Source organism: Aulonocara sp. 'chitande type north' Nkhata Bay, linkage group LG14, assembly GCF_057382095.1.
Source record: "Aulonocara sp. 'chitande type north' Nkhata Bay isolate Kocher_YH1m ecotype deep benthic linkage group LG14, A_spYH_male_GT1.1, whole genome shotgun sequence".
Taxonomy (NCBI): domain Eukaryota; kingdom Metazoa; phylum Chordata; class Actinopteri; order Cichliformes; family Cichlidae; genus Aulonocara; species Aulonocara sp. 'chitande type north' Nkhata Bay.
In genome coordinates this window covers 5970355-5991991 of record NC_141357.1, presented here as the reverse complement: position 1 = coordinate 5991991, position 21637 = coordinate 5970355, and the positions used below count along the sequence as shown (strand labels likewise).

General features: G+C 40.2%; 1 protein-coding gene across 7 annotated transcripts; it reads right to left on the bottom strand.

Annotated features, from left to right (window-relative positions):
• Positions 1 to 283: 283 nt before the first annotated feature.
• Positions 284 to 20898, bottom strand: tbcela (tubulin folding cofactor E-like a). 7 transcript variants are annotated; one of them, XM_086260685.1, is made up of 11 exons: positions 20832 to 20897; positions 19605 to 19705; positions 19416 to 19486; positions 15607 to 15786; positions 14004 to 14143; positions 13684 to 13865; positions 11361 to 11617; positions 5948 to 6074; positions 5679 to 5795; positions 5457 to 5568; positions 284 to 3312 (listed from the first exon to the last, which is right to left on the bottom strand). In XM_086260685.1, exons 4-11 carry the CDS (start codon positions 15752 to 15754, stop codon positions 3106 to 3108), a joined length of 1290 nt encoding a protein of 429 aa, XP_086116811.1. In that variant the 5' UTR covers positions 15755 to 15786; positions 19416 to 19486; positions 19605 to 19705; positions 20832 to 20897; the 3' UTR covers positions 284 to 3105. The 7 variants fall into 7 exon arrangements, with proteins under 7 accessions (XP_086116811.1, XP_086116813.1, XP_086116812.1 ...); XM_086260687.1 differs by lacking the exon at positions 20832 to 20897 and adding an exon at positions 20478 to 20821; XM_086260686.1 differs by lacking the exon at positions 19605 to 19705 and having other exon boundaries at positions 20832 to 20898.
• Between the last annotated feature and the right edge of the window lie 739 nt (positions 20899 to 21637).

Genomic DNA, 21637 nt, shown 5'->3' with positions numbered 1-21637 from the left:
GTCTTACAGAAGACGTTACAGGTCTGTGAGAGCCAGAGATTTTCCTTGTTTGAGGTGACCAAATACTTATTTTCCACCCTGATTCTTTACAAATCCTACCATGTGAATTCATGGATTTTTTTTTCACATTCTGTCTCTCACAGTTGAAGTGTACCTCTGGTGCAAATTACTGACCTCTGTCATCATTTTAAGTGGGGGAACTTGCACAATTGGTGGCTGACTAAATACTTTTTTGCCCCACTGTATCTATGTGTGTGTGTGACAGCAATGAAGAAAAAAAAAACATAATAGGTCCCCTTTAATATAATACAAAATTCCTTTAAGTGCAGTATTCCTTCAATCTGAGCAAGCAAAGTGATACTTTCTTCAAAAACACGTAAATTCAATACATAAATCACATGCTTACCATTACGTCACCAACCCTGCAACAATTATATATGACACACTTTCAAATAGTCACACACTGATCAGCACAGTCGAGCTCGATATTCCAGGCCAGACTTGGTGTCTTGGTGTGTGCTGGTTTCTATGGCTGTGGTTCATGCTACACTAACATTTATTCAGCACTAGTGTGATAATAAAATGGGCAGGGGAGGGGGTGCCTTATTCAAGTATACCAGTGGTATTACAAAATGAACTTATAGTTGGAAGGGAAAAGAAGGGTTTACATATTTGTTATAGACAGGGTAAAAAAAAAAAAAGATCAAAGCGCATTGAGATGAGTCTTCTATAAGCAGTGGATGAGCCGGCGCTACAGACATTCATTCCCAAACAGCCACTAACTGTGAATATTTCATTTTGTGGCTGTAAATATAGCAGTAACACTGTCAGGAATCCAGCACTCTGCTAGGTTGCTTGCTATAGGAAAAATCAATGGCACCAAACATCTCACATCTACACTCTTCTAATACAAGATGAATGCTGCATATTAAAATCAATATAACTGTATATATATTCCACATTACTATAATACTACCAGCATCATGAGCTATCTTTGGTGAAATTATATCTGTGCAGAATGGACTATAATGTAGAATACACTATATTTTGGCAGATGAAGCACTAACATTGGAATATATCAGTATTTCACTGTATAGCGTTCACTTCAAAGTAGAACTATTGGCTTAATATCAGTATGAGCCCTTCTGACTGATATACGGGCATTTGCTGATGTTAGTGGCCAATACTTACACATTGTGTACTTCATACTTGTGTTGGCTAACTGTTCAAAAATAGTGTATCAAGGAGGTTGTTTTGTGTTTGTTTGTTTTTTTATTAAGATTTCTTTGTTTTCCAGACAGATGTGGAAATAAATATCTTCCTCCCCTCACCCTTAACCTGGCACGGTAGGTAGCTGCCTCTCTGTGATTTGCTTCTGCCAGATGTCTTTTCCTTCCTACCCACTGCCAAGTGCTTGCTCACAGAGGATTATGAGATCACTGAGGTTTTCCCTCTAATACAGTTGGGTCTTTACTTCATAACATAAAGCTTCTTAAAGCAGGTATTGTTGCTAACTGGTTATATACAAAATAAATTGATTAGACTACATATCAAAAGAAGAAGTCAGCTATCGGCCAAACAGTCATTTTAAACACTGGTATAAATACCCAGTGGGTGCACTTAAATGCCTTCAAGTGAGATCAGCATCTGTTAAACAATGGTTGCTGATTATATATTCTTAAAAATCCAAATAAACTGTAAATAAATTATCCTGATTATGCATTTAAAGTTACATAAAAGTCATTCTTTGGGTGAAAAAAAAGCATGGAGCAGTGACAACATTGAATGCTGTGTCCTAAATGCAAAATTATAATTTCAAACTAATATCATCATGTAGGCCTACACAAAAGGGGGCCTGCTGAAGCAACGTTGCACCGTGGCCTGAATGTAATCAATAATATCTCAAATGCAGATGCTATGATGTCCTGATGACTCTTACCTTATGTCTTTTGTGTACTCTGGTCTGTGTGTGTGTCATTTCTTCCTGCACTGGCAGAACACACATCCAACCAAAAATACAGTGAAGCTTGTAGAAGGCAGCACATATAACATGACACAGCAACTGCTGCTCTGTGTGGGCAGCCGTGAGAGTGCACAGAGCACTATCAATGATAGGAAACGCAGTAGCATCAGTTCTTAATCTCTGACAAAGGAAAACATGGACTGGCAGAGAGTGTGCACTGTTGCTCCTGAAGCCATTTTGTTGCTAGGTGGTGTGCTTTATCTTTTCTCTCTGTTTTGCCTCGTGTTGCTTCATGTGGATGTTTGAGCTTCACTGTAGGGATGTTAAACAGAGCTAATCATCATCCAGTATAGAAGTGCCAAATCTGCTTATTACATTAGTTTCACACAGTGACATTCACGTCACTATGGCCTTTTGACTGAATGTCAAAAGTCTATAGTGAATGCGATTCAACAACCTAACTTAAGAAATTTGCCACATTAAACAAGGCACAAAAAACCCCACCTGACAACAAAATGGAGCTTAATCACCAGTCCTTCAGTTTACAGTGCTTTTGGTGCGAGCCTTCCTCTGCTCTTCCTCGTGTTGTGCCTCAGGTAAAAGTGCAGATGAGAGCAGTTCTTTTCCACTTGGTGGTACTGCCTGACTACCAATCAGTGTAACTTTTGCGACAAGTGGGAAAGCGAGTGATTTTGGAGACTTGCCTACGCAGGTGCTATAGTACATGCCGTGCGCTAAGAGACAGAGCTGCAGTGAAGCTTTGCTGGTCCAGCAGCGGCCCTCCCCTCCGCTGAAACTGCGAGCTGACTGCGAGGTGCTCTTCTCAGCCCGTTCTCAAGTGTGACACGTTTGTGCACTCGCTCCAGTGGTTCCCCCTCAGAGAAAGCTCAATTAAATAAAGACAGGATCCGCTGCATTCCCAGTGCTCACTTATATTTCAGAGGCACTCAGCAGCCATCTGTAGTCTACTAGTCTAGTCTCCTTGATGGTGCTCATATTGCTTTCATAATTTCTGTGTATGCCCTCTCTCAGTGGGCCACTGCTACTGTTCTATTTTCCAATTATTTTGCTGTATCAGTTAACCAATCAGAAAAAAAAAAATTTTTCAATTCACTCTTGTCAGCCAGCAGGTCATCAGCTGTTCACTTGGTTTTGGGCACCACCAGTATTTCGTCACCATCTTGGATGCTGTAGGAGTGGAGAGCTCGCGTGTTGTACTTCATTTCCTCTGGACCGAAGGCACTGCCCTTGTCGATGTAGTAGAGCCTCATGCTGTTGGTAGACAGCTGGACCACTGTCGTGAGCTGCTTTTTCAGCTCAGCCACTGTCTGGTCCAAACGGATGCTCAGCTGGCACAAAGACAAACAATTTCTACGTTTGCGACTTTCAGAGTAACAGCAAGAGCACAGCAGGTTAAAGTTAGGAGCCGTCTGTAGGTTGACAGCTATACTGTTAAAGTGAACCAACACAACCCAGGTCATGAACTCAAGAAACTGCAGTTCACGCTGTTACGAACAGTGTCGGGAAGGTTACTTTTAAAATATATTCCACTACAGATTACAGAATACATGCCCCAAAATGTATTTTGTAACATATTCTGTTATGTTAATCAACGAGTGTAACGTATTCTGAATACTTCGGATTACTTAATATATTATCATGCTTTTTACAACTACATGAATTGCTGTGTGATTTATTACTTTTACTGAAGGATACTCTTCATACCAATACCAACTAGATTTTTAAATCTTAATATAAAATGAAAAACAGTAGGGTGGACATTAGGTAAGGCTGCGCTTTTTGCAGCAATCTCGTATAGAAAACTATTCCGTGCATATATAAAACGGCTCCGAACCGTAGTAAAGGGACCTCTGGCTTGTAGTTGAAAAAAAGTTTTTGTTGTCTGGGTCAACTTTGCTAGCGAGAGACAGAGAGATGTGTTCAAAGGCTGATCCAATGGAACTTATTGTTTCGGAGGAAAACACGAACACAGCGTACAGTCAAGCTTACTTACAACTGGGCTTGCCAGGCAGTCTTTTTGGCTGCAGTGGTTATTATTATATTTATATTCTTCCATCTCCCATTTCTGGTGGGTGACAACTTGTACTTTTTCTCCCTCCCTCAGACTCACAGACACATAACAGGTATGGCAGTCCATTCTCCCTGCAGCATGGACTACACTGCCCATTAGGCTACATTCTTTAGGGCTATGCCTGTAACACTCTGCCTATTGCCTTCTTATTAAATAATTTTTGTGAATAATTTTTAAAAAATATTTCTCCATGTCATTTTGCGGGCCGCAAATAGTAGTGACATGGGCCACGAGACTGACACACAGGCATTAGAGCCTCTTAATGCTGGCTTTGTTTAGGAAAAAAGAGGGAGCATAGCCTAATATATGAAACAGGAAAAGACCGCCGTGTAATCCATTTATTTCAACAAAGTAACTGTATTCTGAATACCACCCTTTTAAACGGTAACTGTAACGGAATACAGTTACTCATATTTTGCATTTTAAATACGTAACAGCAGTACATGTATTCCGTTACTCCCTAACACTGGTTACGAACCAGAACACAGATAGTATTATATTAATCAGCATGAACACAATGCTTTGACAATCTGCGCATAGACTAACTCTTTCATTTTTTTGTTTTAATAAAAGTAACTAAAATCTACTTTTGACTGCTGCCTTATTCACAAGTGGCTAGCTCCACATATTTGATTTGCCAAATTTTTATGCCAGATGCTCATCCTGACACAACCCAAAGAGATTTGTGACATGAAGCAAAATAAACTAAAACAAATTGCACTAAAATGCTTTGCAGACCTGAAATATATAAGTATAAGTATATAATAAGCTGTGGGGTTGCCACTATCAGCAACTCCCTCTACATTACATGCAGCTGTGGGGTTTATTGGTAATATAAAAATACTGATTCAAGCACCTGTAAACTGTGACTGAAATGTCAGTGTTTGGGACAAAAATGCATATTTTTATATAAATTTCACTACGATTGTGTCTAATATATGTGCAATCTTTTGAAAATTTAGGATTTGCAAATAAATGTAAAACTATTTTTTAAAGGTTTTGTCGTTTTGAGTTTTTGTGGGCTTGAACAAACATGTGCACTGATTACATCATTGATAAAGTATACCCAAGCAAAATAAATCATCTCCAGGGTCCTTCACAGCAAAGGTATTTTAAAATGTTAAACTGGTGCTGATTGAACTATTAAAATTGTTTTATAGTACTAGTTTTTAACACCGAGTTTTGCAAACTCTGTGTTAAGAGATTTCATCTACTTCTAAATGTCAAGTGCTCAGGCACTAAGGGCAAAGTACAAAGGCACAAGTCATTTACTAAAGTGATTCACAGTGGTATGAGTAGTAGAGAAGGAAAAGAAAGCAACGGTTACATTTTATAATTTCCAAAAGGTATTTTTCATTCGAGGATTCTCCAGAACAGCAGATTATTAAATGCCACACTGACCTGTTCTATTTTTTCCTCACAGTGAACCTCCACCTGGGCACGGCAGCGAGGTCGGAGGTCAATCTCAGCAAGTGGTTCAAGCTTGCCATACTTGTTTACGAGGGAATGGTATCTGAGGAGGAGAGCAGGGTGTGTCGTCTGTTTTAACAGCACTTACTGTAACACACATAAACCAACACTCATACCACTGCTCATACAGTGTAAACAAGGGTGTGGGTGTACCTATAAGGCAGCTCCTCTTCAGGGTAGTCTAAGTAGTAACGGATGAAGAACCTCTCTGCGTCCTCTCTCTCACTGTCACTCACAGCACTGCCATTTAGCAGTGATACTGAGGGAAGCCTGAAGAGGAGATATGACATATTGTGCAGGTATCTGTTTATTGACCTTCTGCAGGTCAGAGTACAGCTCAGATCTGTGGATTATTCAAGTTCTCATCAATGTCCTCTACTTGCTGTGAAGGATGTCATTTCTCTCTAATGTCACAGACTTACTGCGCTATCATGAGGCTGCGTCGCTCTGCATTGGTGTAGGCCTGCAGTAAGGGAATGCCCTGCAGGCGCACCTCCTCCAGCCTGGGGAAGAAGTTCAGCTTCTCTATATCTTCCCACTGGTTTAGACCTGACAGTGCACGTGCGCGCACCAGCACACACACAAACACAAACACACATAGATGTCATGTTTCAAGCTTGCACACCAAAAGGGGTGTGAAACTGCATATGTGATGAAAGTTGGACACTGTGCACGATTTTTATTTATTGAGGAAGCTGTGTGATAAATGCCATCAAGTGGAGTCAACTGAGTTGGGATTGGGGATGTAACGTTAAAATTAAGCCAGCTCACCAGACCTCTACAGTCTGGCTCTGTAGTAGCTACTCATGTCCACTTAAGACAGACAACCTGAGCCTACCTTACTTACAAGACATTATATATACAGTATAATATAACAGATGCAATATAATATCACACAAATAATCCTCCATCATATTACACAATATACATATAACATTATATCACTATATTTAAACATGATACTTCATGTTAGTTTTAAAATGGTCCTATTGTGCATTTCCCCATTTATATATCTACTATTACAATGATGGATATGCATATTTAACCTGGTCACAGTTTTAAATGGTGTGATCAGAGCATAAACAAATAGATCCTTTGAGCCAGACGCTCAAGCTCAGACTGCTGTAGCCTAAGCTTTTGTGCCTGACAGTTTTTCCTACCCTTAACTCTGCATGATGTCAATTACAAAGGAGTGTTCTACATTAGCTGATACTAGAACAGCTATATCTGCAGCTGAACCTTCAGAGGTCATGTATTGCAGGAAATCTAGTTGTCAGGTTTTGATAAGGAAGAACTCTGTGCATGTTCATCTATGCTCTCCTTTTTTTCCTCTTCTTTTTACCCGAAGAAGAATACGAGAGGGGTCATTAATAATTTTGGCTGCCTGTCTAAGGACCTGTTGGCTGAAAACCTGTGCAAGAGTTCTGACAGGCAGGCCAATAATTTTTGAGCACGCTCATGCAGTGTCCTGCAGTCTGCTCCTGTTCTGAAGGCTGAGGGAGTGGAACCAGCAGGTAATGGAGACGGTCATGATGCTTTTCAGGAATACATAGTTAAAAAGTCATCATGATGGGTGTGCTGACTCCAAAGGAGCTGTTTCCTAAGGAGGTATAGCCGTTGGTGACACCTCCTGAGAATCTCCTCTGTGTTAGCAGAGAATTTCAGGAGGTTGTCAAAGATGGTTCCCAAGTATTTGTACTCCTCAACTACCTCCACTGGCTTCCCATGGATGGTGGTGGTGACTGAAGCAGCCAGATCCCTCTGCCTACTGGAGAAGGTCACCACCATCTCTTTGGTTTTGCTCACGTTCAGTTAAAGTTTGGAGCTGTCACACCACTCTACAAAATCCTGAAGAGCGGGTCCGTGGTGTTGTGAGGGGCCTGACAGCAGTGACAGGAGAACTGTGTCATCAGCATATTTCACCAGGTGACAGTTGGGCTGTGTGGATCTGCAGTCATCGGTGTAGATGATGAAGAGCAAGGGGGAGAGCACACAGCCCTGGGGGGAGCCAGTGGAGGTGGAATGGAGACCAGAAAAAGAGCTGTCGACCCGAACTTTCTGAGTCCTGTTGGTCAAAAAGTCCAATATCCACAGGATTAGCTGATCATCCAGGTGAAATCGGGAGGAAAGTTTAGTGGCCAGGATATGAGGCTACAGAGTGTTGAACGCTGATGAAAAATCAGCAAACAGAAGTCTGGCGGAGGAGTCAGGGAGCTCCAGATGTTTGTGGATGGAGTCCAAGATGAAGACTTTTGCATCATCGATGCTTCTGCGTGCACGGTAAGCAAACTGAAGTGGGTCCATCAGGGGTTTTATGATCTTCTCCATGGCCTTCATTTTTTTTTACCCTGGTTCTGCCAGAGATCTATTCCTGTTAAAAGGGAATTTTTCCTCTCCACTGTCACCAAGTGCTTGCTCATAGGAAATTGAATTAGTGCAGGGGTTTTCTCTCATTGCTGGGTTTTTAGCTTACAATTAAAATCACCTTTAGGTGACTGTGATTGTGAACCAGTGCTATCTAAATAAAATTTAGAATAAACAAACAATAAAAAAGTACTATATATGCTGCCACTGCTGGTGTGCAGCAGCAGTGGCACTAGTAGGAGGAGGGGGGCTTGTTAAGTTTCTGTAGATAAAACAGGAAAAAAAGTTAATGGAGTCTGATTAGAATAGTGACAGTGCACAAATTAATAATGCTAAACTAGATTTCTCCTAGAGCATGGGAAATATATACGTGTTGATTCTTGGTACTCTCATGTGGTCTAGCTAACAATGCTAATTACCTTAGCACATATATGAGAATTTCCATTTTATTTCCATTATTTTCCATAATGTTATATAGTACCTGTGTGTCATGAACGTAGAAGTAATCCATTAAAAATACACAGGGGACCAGTTTGTGGAAGCCACAAACCCTATGAAACCCTTGGCCATCTCTCAGTGCGCTTCGTGATGTAGTAACCTGAAATGGTTTTCACTTCACCAGTGTGCCTTGTCAGGGTTCATTTGTAGAATTTCTTGCCTTCTTAATGTGGATGGGACTATCAGTTGTGCTGTGCAGAAATTACAAGCTAACAGTACCTCAGATTAGAGCAGGGGTGGGCAACTCCAGGCCTCAAGGGCCAGTGCAGGTTTTAGATGGGTCCTTGATCCAACACAGCTGATATAAATGGCTAAATTACCTCCTCAACATGTCTTGAAGTTTTCCAGAGGCTTGGTAATGAAGTCATCATGTGATTCAGGTGTGTTGACCTAGGGTGATATCTAAAACCTGCAGGACACCGGCCCTCGAGGCTTGGAATTGCCCACCTCTGGATTAGAGCCTAGAAAATGCCACACAGTTCCAGTAGCAGACACATCTCTACATTAACTGTTCAGAGGAGACTGTGCGAATCTGGCTTTTATGGTCAAATAGCTGCTAAGAAAGCACTACTTAGGAAAATCAATGAGCAGAAGAGATTTGTTTGGGCCAAGAAACAAAAGGAGTGAACATTAGACCAGTATAAATCAGTGATTTGGTCTGATGCGTCTAAATTTGAGATCTTTGGTTCCACCTGCCATGCCTTTGTGTGACGCAGATAAGGTGAATGGATGGTCTCTACATGCATGTCCCACCCTGAAGCATGTGATGAGGTAGAGATGTAATGGTGTGGGGATATTTTGCTTGTGACACTGTTGGGGATTTATTCAAAATTGAAGGCACACTGAACCCCCATGGCTACCACGGCATCCAGCAATGACATGCCATCCCATCCGGTTTGCATTTAGTTGGACCATCATTTATTTTTCAACAGGACAACGACCCCAAACACACCTTCAAGCTGTGTAACAGCTATTTGACCAAGACGGAGAGTGATGGTCGCATGTCTGTGAAGGTTCTCAGTCATCCAGGTCATCATAGTCTAAGAAGCTTGGAAAGAAAAGCGTCTGGACCTCTTTAGGTTTCTTGAAGACGTTTCACCTCTCATCCGAGAAGCTTCTTCAGTTCTAATTCAGTTCAATTTTATTTATATAGCGCCAAATCACAACAAGAGTTGCCTCAAGGTGCTTTATATTGTACAGTGGATCCTACAGTAATAGATACAGAGAAAAACCCAACAATCATATGACCCCCCCTATGAGCAAGCACTTTGGCGACAGTGGGAAGGAAAAACTCTCTTTTAAGAGGAAGAAACCTCTGGCAGAACCAGGCTCAGGGAGGGGTGGGGCCATCTGCTGTGACCGGTTGGGGCGAGAGAAGGAAAACAGGATAAAGACATGCTGTGGAAGAGAGACAGCATGTATTTATGGAATGAGTTCAAAGAGCAATTGGTGGAGAGTCCCAGATTTTAAGCCCTATGGGAGTATCCCCAAAAGAATCACAGAACCCCTATTGATCCTGATACTTAATCACACGAGCCAAGGTGCAAAAACAGGTGTGGGTCATAATCAGCCAAGGTTTCCGGTGAACCCATTGTGAAAGCTAGCCCATCCTATCATGTGATTTACTGAGGTCACAAGGTGCCAGATGTGAGTGGGTGTTAAGGCGTCTGGAAAGGGATCTCAAAACTGGACAATTGGTGTCAAAATCCACTTCCTCTGTTCAAAGATGGTCATTCACAGTGGACATAGCTTCTTTCACTCCTCTTTCAAACCATCTCTCTTCTCTGTCCAAGATAGGAACATTGGCATGCTTGAAAGAGTGACCTTTGTCCTTTGGATGCAGATGAATAGCTGAGTCTTGTCCCGTTGAGGTGGCTCTTCCGAGAGACAAGTTGCCTTCAACATAGAGTCCAGACGCTTTTCTTTCCGAGAAGATGCATCCAAACCTTTGACTGATAGCGTAAAACAGATGTAGGCACCTGTCATATTGACAGATGAGGTAGAAGTGAACTGACAGCTCACCTTAAAAACTCCGGAGTTTTTGAGGTGACTCAGGAGTAAGAACATACCATGAAATATTTAATTGCCTTCTATCAGTTTTTAATTTCTGATTTACTGCCAAGTATTGATATTATTTAAATATGTAAAATATTGTGTGTACAAAAATGTTTATATAACATATAAGCTAACTTGCATCTGAATTCATATTGTTGATCCCTCCTTTTTCTCTCCATAAAAAAACAACAACAACAAAACCTCATGAGCCTTTTTATAATAATAATAATAATAATGGATTGGATTTATATAGCGCTTTTCAAGGCACCCAAAGCGCTTTACAATACCACTATTCATTCACTCTCGCATTCACACACTGGTGGAGGCAAGCTACGGTTGTACTATGACACAAAGGAAGTTTTGGTTTTGCTGATGAAAAACCTGCTGCTTAAAATCCTGACAATCCTTGCTGCCTTGTCATTTCTTCTTTCAAGCCACTTCTAAAACACCCTAAATAATGGAAGCTGGACTTTTTGAATGCTACATTTTAAGAATTAAGGGATAAATATGACCCATAATGGCTTGTTCCTTGCCTCAGGCGTAGGAGATATAACTAATGGATGGACTGCAGTCAATATAAGCATGTCTTTGTTTTTGGGTTTTTTTTCCTCTGAAAAGAACTCTAAAAATAGACTCAGGACTGATAATCTCCAAATAGAAACAATTCCTGAGATAAAAGCTGACACATGGATAAATCTGTTTTAATAAACTACAAAGCCTGTAGGATTCAGTGCTATCTTTACTCATGCTAATTTTATCAGTTGTTACCCAACTGACTGCTGCACACTAAGCTATGAACAGGAACATTTCAGCATTCCCTTCTGAAATGACCCTATCATAGCTAACCACTCACCAAGTATAAATAGTCTCATGTCTAAAACTAACACACAGAACAAGCTGGGAATGAAATGCACTTACCTGAGTTGTGCAGGTTGATGCTGCGTAGTTTGGGGAAGAGCCTTTGCAGGATATCCTTGCTGTCCTGGATGGAGGACAAGTTGTTGTTTGCCATAACCAGAGTGTCCAGACAGGGGAACATGGAGCCAAACTTGCGGACCTCGGCCCAGTCCTTGAGGCAGTTGTCGGTGATGTGAAGAAGGCGCAGGGTGGAGCAGGCCACGCTGGAGGAACTCACACTGCTGTACTCATTATGGCACAGAAACAACTCCTCCAGCCTGCACAACAACAAGGAGAGAGCATTCAGTCACAACCTTTTCAATAAAGACCTACATAAAGCCCTGCTCTACTCCAGAATTTCACAGATTACTACATGGCATATAGTTGTCTATACTGTGCTAAACTACACTACAGTGGAATTGATTATACTGTACTATAGTATGTTGTGTTCTATCGTATGTTGTACTATAGTGTGCAATATATATTCACGGGCCACTTCATTAGGTACACCTGTTCAACTCCTTGTTAGGACAATATTCTAATCAGCCAATCATATTGCAGCAACTCAGTGCAGTTAGGCATGTAGACATGGTCGGTACGGTGACGATTCACTTTGATTGTGTCATGGTTCTCAATAAATACCACATGAGCTAGTCTGAGTATTTCAGAAACTGGTGATCTAATGGGATTTTCCTGCACAACTATCTCAAAGAATGGTCTGAGAGAAAATATCCAAAGAGCTGCAGTTCTCTGTGAAATAATAGTCACTTATTACAACCAAGGTATACAGAAGAGCATCTCTTGAAGCAGAAGGCTGCAATTTGCACAGGTTCACCAAAATTAGACAACACAAAATTGGGAAAACATTGCCTGCTCTGAAGAGCCTTGATTTCTGCTGCAGCATTTGGATATTGATGGCTTCTGATGGCTGACTCCAGGAGGATAACATTCAATGTCACAAAGCTCACATCATCTCAAACTGGTTTCTAGAATATGAAAGTAAGTTTACTGTACTCATACCGCCTCTACAGTTACCAAATCTTAATCTAAGAAAGCACCTTTGGAATGTGGTGGAATGGGAGATTCCCTGTGCAGCCAATGAATCTCAGTCCGTGCTGAATTCAAACCATGAAGGTGAGAGCAAACATGGCTGTAATCCAGAACTATCAGGGTGTACCTAATAAAGTGTCTTTTGATTGTATACTGTCTATGATGTACCATGTTGTCTACTAGTCATGGTCCTGGGTTGTTTGAGCTAGTGTTTGAGTTTTTGAATTCTGGTTCCTTTCATCTTAATTATGTGCTTCATTTATTTTTCATCAGCATATTTAGTTTTGTTCCTAGACCCTGGTTGCTTCAGAGTTTAGTTCTCTCTCGGTGTTCCTCTTGGCTCAAGTCTCCCATATTTCAAGTTCATGTCTGTGTTTTCCCCATGTAGCTATCTCACTTCCTACTTTGTTTTAATAGTTAGTTGCTCCTTGTACCTTACTTTTAGTTTCTCTTCCTTTGTCTTCCCTTCTGTCTCATCATGTCCTTTCAGCCTCGTTGTCCACAGCTGTCTCCAAACCCCCAATTCTCCTTCTGTTTATATAGATTTTACTGTCCTCTCATTAACCCTCTCCAGAGTGTCTGGTCAGCTCACCCCAGTGTTTTCCCAGGCTTTATATTTCAGTTGTTACAGTTTTCAGTTCCCTTTTTGAAAAACTGGCCAACAGTGTGAATGAACAGCTCGCCCTGTGTTGAATTCTGTCCATCTGAGATTCTGCACATCGTTCCTCATCTAGACAAATTAATTCAATACTGCACTTCAAATGTTGTTTATCATATGCACAAAACTATGTATTCATTGTACCTGGAAATTTTCTATTCTTCCATTATCACCTTTTACATTCCTACACAAAGAAAATAAATAAATAGTTATGCATTGGTTATCTAGTACACTATTTGGAGGCAAAGATGAGAAAAAAATTTAATTAGTTTTTTCTTTTATGTCTTTTAGTTCTTTTATTGAGGTGCTCACACTTGCTGATGATCAATTAATATATATATATTTGATTAACAGCACATAGCATACTTACCCTCTTAATTCCTATGGAAGCAGTAAGGCGGTACTTTCTTCTATCTTGAAATAAACTAAAACATGGAAGCACGGCTCATGGAGTAAGTAAGAAAATATGTTTGTTATCATTTGGTTAAGCTGCCATCGTCAAATGCATTCAGTGATTTATCAGTGTTAGTTATGGATAAGGAAGGTGTTGTGCTAGTCATAGTGAGATGAAGTGAAATAAAGCAATGCTGTGTGTGCTTGGAGTTACACCCAGCTTAGGGTAGCTGTTCTTCTTACTCTGGTATTTCTCGAGTGAGCAGCAGCACAGTGTCCCAGGACACCTGAGTGTTGTTGAGGACAAGGCGCCGCACGCTGGAGAAGGCTTCAGCCCACCGTGGCTCAAGGGTCATTCCTGCCAGCGGGTTTGAGCTCAGGTTGAGGAACTCCAGGTTGGGGATGTTAGAAACAATTTTACTAATCTGAAAAAGGACAGTAGCATCTTTCTTAAATACACTTGGTGCTGTCGTCAACAGTATCACCACAGGTTAAAGCCTTAAAAGAGAAAAGTGATTTCCTAAAACAAAAAAATGTTACTGTCAGAAACCCAGGGACTGCACCTCATGCCAATCCTGCAGCTTGTTGTGAGACAGGTCCAGCTCCATGACATGAGCACAGAAGGCAGCAATCTCAGCCTGGTCTCCTGACTTGCTGATCCCACAGCTATTCAAAACCAGCACACTGGGCAGGTTCAGACGGTCTAAGAGGAAGGATTGAATTATTAAGAATTAATCAAACAGAAAAGTGTATGCTGATGCTCCAAACAAAAGAACGTGAAATTTTAAACATTTCCCAAAATAACCGCTAAGTATTGTGTTGTATCCTTGGATCATGTCCTTTCAGTTGTGGGTCGAGTTCAATCACACACAGTTTACCTTCGAGAGGGAAAATATAACCCCATTCTTAGATAAAGATTTTCAAAACCAACAAACTTTATAAGCAGCTTTTATCAGCTCTGGTGACTATATACGTGCAGTTTTTATGTCCTGTAACCACTGACATTTTTCGTATTTTACAGAGTTTCAAAATAAAGGTCCAAACAAAGTGCCTTGTGGTTGCTGAATGTGAAGGCTTGCTTCAAGAAGGACTTTGGCTAGATTTATTCATGTTACATTATTATTTTAAAACTAGATGTCTAGTTAGGTGCTTGAATATTTTGTACAGTGAAAAATGCCTCGCTGTGGTAGTGAGTGCCACAATCCCAAAGTTTATTATACTCACTGACATTTCTTTGTTTATTAGTGAATCATTACCCTTATTTCACTTCATATGCTGAATTATTATTGTTTCTATGAAAATCATCAAATATCAGTCATTCTCCGGGAAAAAGTGAAAATCTTCCAGAGAATCCTTCTGTAAACAGAAAAATCCTTTGGATTTCTTGCTTTAGCTGGTGTGTAAACGGAGAAGTTCTAAGAATAACCCAGTTACCACAGAAATTCAATTTCAGGATCCCAGGAAAGTCCACAGTTAAGAAATATTCAAAAGGCCTGAGTCAGACATTTGGATTTCCCGAGATCCCACACTTCAGATCAAAAGCCAATCTACAGGGCTAGAAAATGCAGCTAACCCAAAGTGCATAAAATTATAGTTAATGTTTAACCGATGCTAGCTCCAAGAGCAATTCAATCCCAACACACTGTCAGATTCAAATGCACAACAAAAACACAAGTAAAACTTTTGCATGAGTATTAATAAGTGAAATTCTAGTATTTCACTGTTACTTTCCCTAATCGCCTGGACGCTAATCTGATACTTAGCACTAATTAGCAGCTCTCTGCCTGTGTGTAGTGCATGTACAGTTTATAGTCGCAACTTGCTAATCAAACTTGCTAATATAAGCAGATAACCTCACTACCTCTTCTCATCCAAAAATGGTAACTTCCAGCTTAAATGTGGAGTCACTTTGCCTGCATCTATCTTTTATATATAGTTTGTAGCTCAGACCGCCAAAATTCTTCTGAAGGAGTTATCAGAGTTTCTAGCTAAATTAACATGAAAACATAAAGGAAACGAGATGACAGCATTTTTAATACTAGGTCTATGAGTTCACTGTCGTGGTGATGACACTGAATAAAGTGCTCGTTATCGCTTGGAAGTGCTAAAATGTGACAAAGGGACCCGTTAGCCTTTTCAGTTGCCCAATAGTTCTCCTTGGCTCACCTTTCATAGGGGAACCTTGAGGACCTCCAGTGGACACTACTACCACCCCCATACCAGGCCCTCTGCGGTATGGGAAGTTCTCTGGGCTATACTTTTCACTGATCACCTCCACAAAGGTACGGCCATCGTTATCCTCTGGTGGCTCCATAGCTCCTTCCTGGTGCGCAGCCTCCCCTTCAGCTGCCCCACAAACAAAGCAAACACTCCCAGCGATTAGCTGCAAGCATATGCATATTTTAACCAGCCATTGCTACAACACACACTTATTTTTATTCACTGATTCATATACAAGTATTTCTGAATAACCACTACATCATTTGACCTATAAAACATGAAACATGTGTAACAGGGTCATAAATCACATTGTTATAATTACACAAAATGTGTTCTAAACCCCCAAACTGCTCCTTTTATACCTGACTTTTAGGACCTCCAAGCCTGTAGTTGTATTCATTAGAGCCCCTCCTCATTCTTTTCTTCTTCTTCTTTGGTGCAATACTATAAATACAGTGTACCCCTTTTGCCTCTCCCCTTTTTCTACAATTCCCCTGTGGGAGAGGTGGGTGTCATTTCTTTCCAACACCTTAAAACACACATAATTCATATTTAGCCACCCTGATGTTTATGATTGCGATGTTAGTTCAATTATTGTCATTATTAAGCCTGTTTTTGTAAGATGTTATAAGAGTGTAGTATGTGTGTATCATAAATGTGTTTTAGGCGCCATAAATGCTAGCAAGAATATATACTCCTTGCTAGCTTGGGAGTTGTGGTGGGTTGAGCTAACCCTCTTCCCCACTGTTTGTATTTGGTCTAGGAGCTGGAGTGGGCAAATTATTTACTTGGGAGGTCTTTCTTTCTTTTACCTTTTTTATCAGGTATGTCGGATTTCATGTTGTTGTTTTATGTCAAATATGTTACGTGTAAATGCATATTTTATGTTTAATGTAAAAATAAATGCCAGCCCTTTTTCTACAATTCCCCTGTGGGAGAGGAGCTGGAGTGGGCAAATTATTTACTTGGAGGTCTTTCTTTCTTTTACCTTTTTTATCAGACACAACGCAGAATCACACCGGTTACACATGCACAAAGTAACATAGTGAAGTGTTCTTGTTTTGGTGCTGAATTTACAGGCACACAAAAATGAGGCAAAATTCTGATATTCCAGGAGCTGAAATCAGAAAATCTTTTACTTTGGTGTCATAAAAAAATTTATTACTCATCAAAAAATAAATAAATAAATCTATTAACTAGATAATTATTGCAGCTCTGGTCCAGACTGGCTTATACAATAAATTCCATGGATTTTTAGAAGGTGACTGGAAGCTGGACTTAAAGCTTAGTAATAGTGTGAAGAAGCTTTAATAACCTGAACAAGCTATCATAACTAACAGAAATCAAAAGATGCAGCTGCCTAGATTCATAATAATGTAATGTAACAATGTACACTGCAGCCACAGCGTTATCTCTACTGAAATGAAAACCTAAAACAGATCTTGGGTAATGTTACCATAAAAATCCACATAAACTGAAGAAAAAGTACAAATTAAATTGGTGGTAATATGGTAATTCACTCATACACACTCAGACATCTGAAAACCCTTTTTTAAATATTACATTTATACAAACTACCTATGCAGCAAAGCAATCACTGTGAGAAATGCACAATTCAATTCAATCAAAACACAGCGCCAAATCACAACAACAGTCGCCTCAAGGTCCTTTCTATTGTAAGGAAGACCCTTCACTAATACATACAGAGAAAAACCCAACAATCATATGACCCCCTATGAGCAAGCACTTTGGCGACAGTGGGAAGGAAAAATTCCCTTTTAACAGGAAGAAACCTCTGGCAGAACCAGGCTCAGGGAGGGGCGGCCATCTGCTGCGACTAGCTGGGGAGAGAGAAGGATGGCAGGATAAAAGACATGATGGGGAAGAGAGCCAGAGATTAATTCAATAGCTGACAACACCAGACTGAAGGTATTCAGTTATATTCAAGGAGCTTATATTTGAACTTAGTGCGCTGCACTTAGGTGGCAAGAAAACCAGCAAAGCCATCCGAGTTGCAAAAGACACAGCCAGAATAAACCAAACACACAGAGCCAGAACATGGAGGAGCAGTTAGAAACAGGAGGGAGATTAAATTAGCAGATGAAGACACCAGAATTCATAAATAAGGTGTGCTGGATTATAAGGGGCACTGTCGATTTTTCAGAAAATCAAAGGATTTTAAGAGCGACGTATTTTCCGAAAAACACGGTAATAAGAAATTCCACATCACTGAAGTTGCACAATTTTTACAAACCAATTCTGATTCATGTCTTTCATTCAATGATCCGCTTTCGCCCTTCTCATTCTCTGTCGCTGCCATGCTTTTTCTGCCATGTGTGTATGAAAACAACGGCACCGCGGATGAATGTTTTACCCATATTCTATCATGATATTTCATTTTCTTATCATTCCCTAACATCATACCGGTATTACCGTGAACGGTATGATATGGCCCAATCCTAAAATACACAATAAAAGACTGAGACATACACAAAGAACAAAAATACAAAAGAAAAGAAAAATCTAATTAACAACAGGGAACAAAACCAGTAACTGCAGAAAAGCAGTAAATGCCTACAGTCACATGATGTAAATGAAAGAACAATTGCCATTTTTAAATTTTTGCTAACCAGATTACCTCTGCAATTGCCTTGCAACTGAAGGTGGTTGCCCAGAGTTTTCAGGTTTTAAATGCTTGTGTAAAAAAGACCCAAACACCAGCTTTTCCTTGTTTCGCTGAGTTACCTGTAATATTTTTGCTTGTGTCACTGAGCAATTAATACAACAGTTAAAGATTAGACAAGAACTTTGACAGTTTGTTGGCTAATTTTCTCTCAACTAATTGTTTTAACTAACAGATATCAGATGTGATCAAATCATTAACCAAGCAATTACCATATCATATCTATAGCCACAGATTTATTAGTAGAGTGCAATGGATTCAAGCTCCAGACACAATAGAAGCTCAGCTGTCTTCTTGCTCTTGACTGACAAACACCAGTCCAATAACATCCTATCGAGAAATTCCACAAGCAGTTCTGCCACTCAGTGAAACTTCCTCACATCACATTTCAGCTATTTATCTTCAATTTTACTAGAACCACAACATAATCACGTTGAACATGACAGGCTCACAACTGTTCACATCTCCTTAATGACACAAATGTATCCAGGCGGACAAACATCTACATTTCTTGAGTTACAAAATGACAATTAGATGACAGGACACAAGCAGGTTTCCTCCTCTCTTTATCAGCAGAGCACAGAGACATTGACCAGTTTAAATGTCCTTGGATTTGCCCAAAAAAGAGGAACAAGAAGGCAGACTATTTCTGCTGAACTTTTTTAAATTAGAAAAAAGACTGTTTCTGCTGAACGTTTAAAATTAGAAAAAGAAAAAGTAAAGAAGTGCTTTCTTGATCTCACTCAGCACTCAAGGCTTGGAGGGCAGAGCCTCACTGTGGAATCTGCACAAGGGAAGCATAAATTATGTAGTGGATTAGACAAAATAAAAAAATAAAAGGCTACTGTTACAATATCTTATTTGTCAAAAAAGGGCTGTAGTAAATTGCAGTAAAGGATGAAATCAATTTGTTACTGTCCAGATAATAAATCAAGACATTTGTTACAATGGTGTGGTTTGTTTTTACTGACCTAAGACAAATAAATACCACAGCAGATGTGTGTTTGAACCAGTGACCTGATTAGAGGAATTCAGAACCATACCTGAATTGTTAAAACAGACAGCGTCTTACCTGAAGCGATGTCTGCCTTAATCTGACCACGATTGCTGCTCGCCGTCTTCTTTTGCTTTTGTACCGATGGCCTGTCAAAGAAACCAAGAAAAGCCTTATTCATTTTCAGTCCACTGTATTATTCCATTTCCATACTGAAACTATGACAGCCTTTGGGACAGGCACTGTGACTTAATCAGCAGGTCTTACTCCAGAGTGGCTGGTGGGGCTGACGGATGACTGCAAAAAAATGCGGGTTCCTCTTTGGTCAGGGGGTGGGATTTGTTTCAGACTATCCAGAACAGGAAGGACTGGTAGGTCATTCACCACATAGAGAGCAAACAAGGCCAAAGGTCAATTTCTGCCTCGTCAGGCAGTATCAATAAAAGAGAAAGAGACGGGAGAACAGAAGCACTCCCAACCAGTACCACTGGATGTGAGTAGTGGTAGAAGCTGAGGTCTCTCTTAGTATTTACTTATGTAATAAAGTAGTTTTAATGTACTTGTACTTTGTAAAAAATATTTCTATATTAACCTGCTTTCTACATTAACCTGCTTTCTACTTGTACTTTACTGTATTCTGGGTGCAAATATTGTTCTTTGGAGGCCACACCATTTATTTTGTACCATCATCATTTTATTCCTGAACTCAATAAATAATCGGGGTAAAAGTCATAAATCTAAATATTTGCGATCTAAATAAATATTAATATTTAGATTTACAGTGTATTTTTGTAATACGGGTTTCAGCACATTTCTAAGCAAAGTCTTTTTTTAGTTCTTGGTTCCATCTCTGTCCATCCATTAAAAAAAAGCCATTGTGTGTGATTGAACGTGAAGCTATTGAACATTCGGCGTAAACACTTTTGACAAAGCATTAATATTCACAGCGATCCAGACTTATTACAATCAATTTTCAATTCTCACAACATACATAACAACACTAAAAGTTGCTTCTTTAATATGGTATCATCTTATCTTCTTCAGATGGATTTAAGCCGATGTAATGAATGCGGATTATTGATTGGGCAAATGTGTTACATTAATCTTATTACACTACAAATAGGCCGAAAAGGCACTTACACTTCAAAATTGAGAGATATTCGAATAGAATTTGGCCTGTCCACCAATGCGTAAAGCTAGCCCAGTACAGAACACAACAACATCCCTTTCCGTTCTAGCACAAACTTAAAGAAATCAGCGAAACAGCTGCTGAACAATGAGCGCGAACTGTGTGCCGCTGACAGCCTGGGAGCAGACAGTGTCCAGTCCGGGCTCAACATCGCAGTGACCCCCCCAGCAGCAGCTCGGTGGAGCCGGACATGGACCACAGAAGGCAGCGACACAAACACACACTGAACAATCGCCTGCACAGTGACAGCCTGCTCACACACCGAGCCAGGACCGCATAACTCACAATCTCCTGATTCTGCCTACCTTTAACGTCTACTTTGAAATCCCCCTTGTTGATGAAAACAAACCAGCTGTCAGTTTGCTCTCCCCTAACTACCGGAAGTGACGTAGCTCGATAGCTGAAAATACGTTTTTTCCCCCTGTTTAATTCAATAATTTTGGGGGGTGATAAAATATTTGCTTGACATCATTTGTATTTTTGAACGTTTTTTTCCGGGATGGGATTAAATGAGAAAAAAATACATGAAAAATAAAACCGGAGGTACCCAGTGTAGTGATCTATGATGTCACTGAGTTTTTACCAATGACTGTATTGGTTTTTACTGCTGCTGCTGCTGCTGCTGATTGTTGGTGTCTTGTTTCCCGTGCAGATGATCTTGTGCAGATGCTGTCTTTTCCTATGATGTTACTATGATGGCAGACATGTTGTCACAGCAGGTGTAACTTAAATGGTGGCTACATTTAGCTCAGCTGTGCAGAGTTTCATGAAATAAGAAACCCATGTCAAACAGCAAAGTTCACTGATACTGTCTGAATGGGACAAGCAATAAATGTGATTATGAATGTGACTTTAGACCACCACTGAATGCTTTCTTGTATCCCTGCCACACACACAGTGTTGTGATCTCACTCAACTGCATTTTGTGCACACACAGATACATGGATCAGTTTAGGGGAGGCAAAAAGAAAAAGCAAGGCTAGGTCTGCTTTTTTAAACCACTACTTTTAGAGTTTATGGAGGCTGTTGCTTGTTAACTAATGTTAAGAAAATGTTACTGAATTTCCTGATTGAAACTGTTATACTGAACGCGACTGACAGAAATTCAAGG

Coding starts and splice junctions, on each gene's coding strand:
- tbcela (XM_086260684.1), bottom strand. CDS start 19,518: ATGAATAAGGCTTTTCTTGGTTTCTTTGACAGGCCATCGGTACAAAAG. Junction 5,569..5,678: donor GAAGAGGAGCTGCCTTATAG/GTACACCCACAC, acceptor TCTCCTCCTCAG/ATACCATTCCCTCGTAAACA. Junction 3,313..5,456: donor GTGAGGAAAAAATAGAACAG/GTCAGTGTGGCA, acceptor TCTTTGTGCCAG/CTGAGCATCCGTTTGGACCA.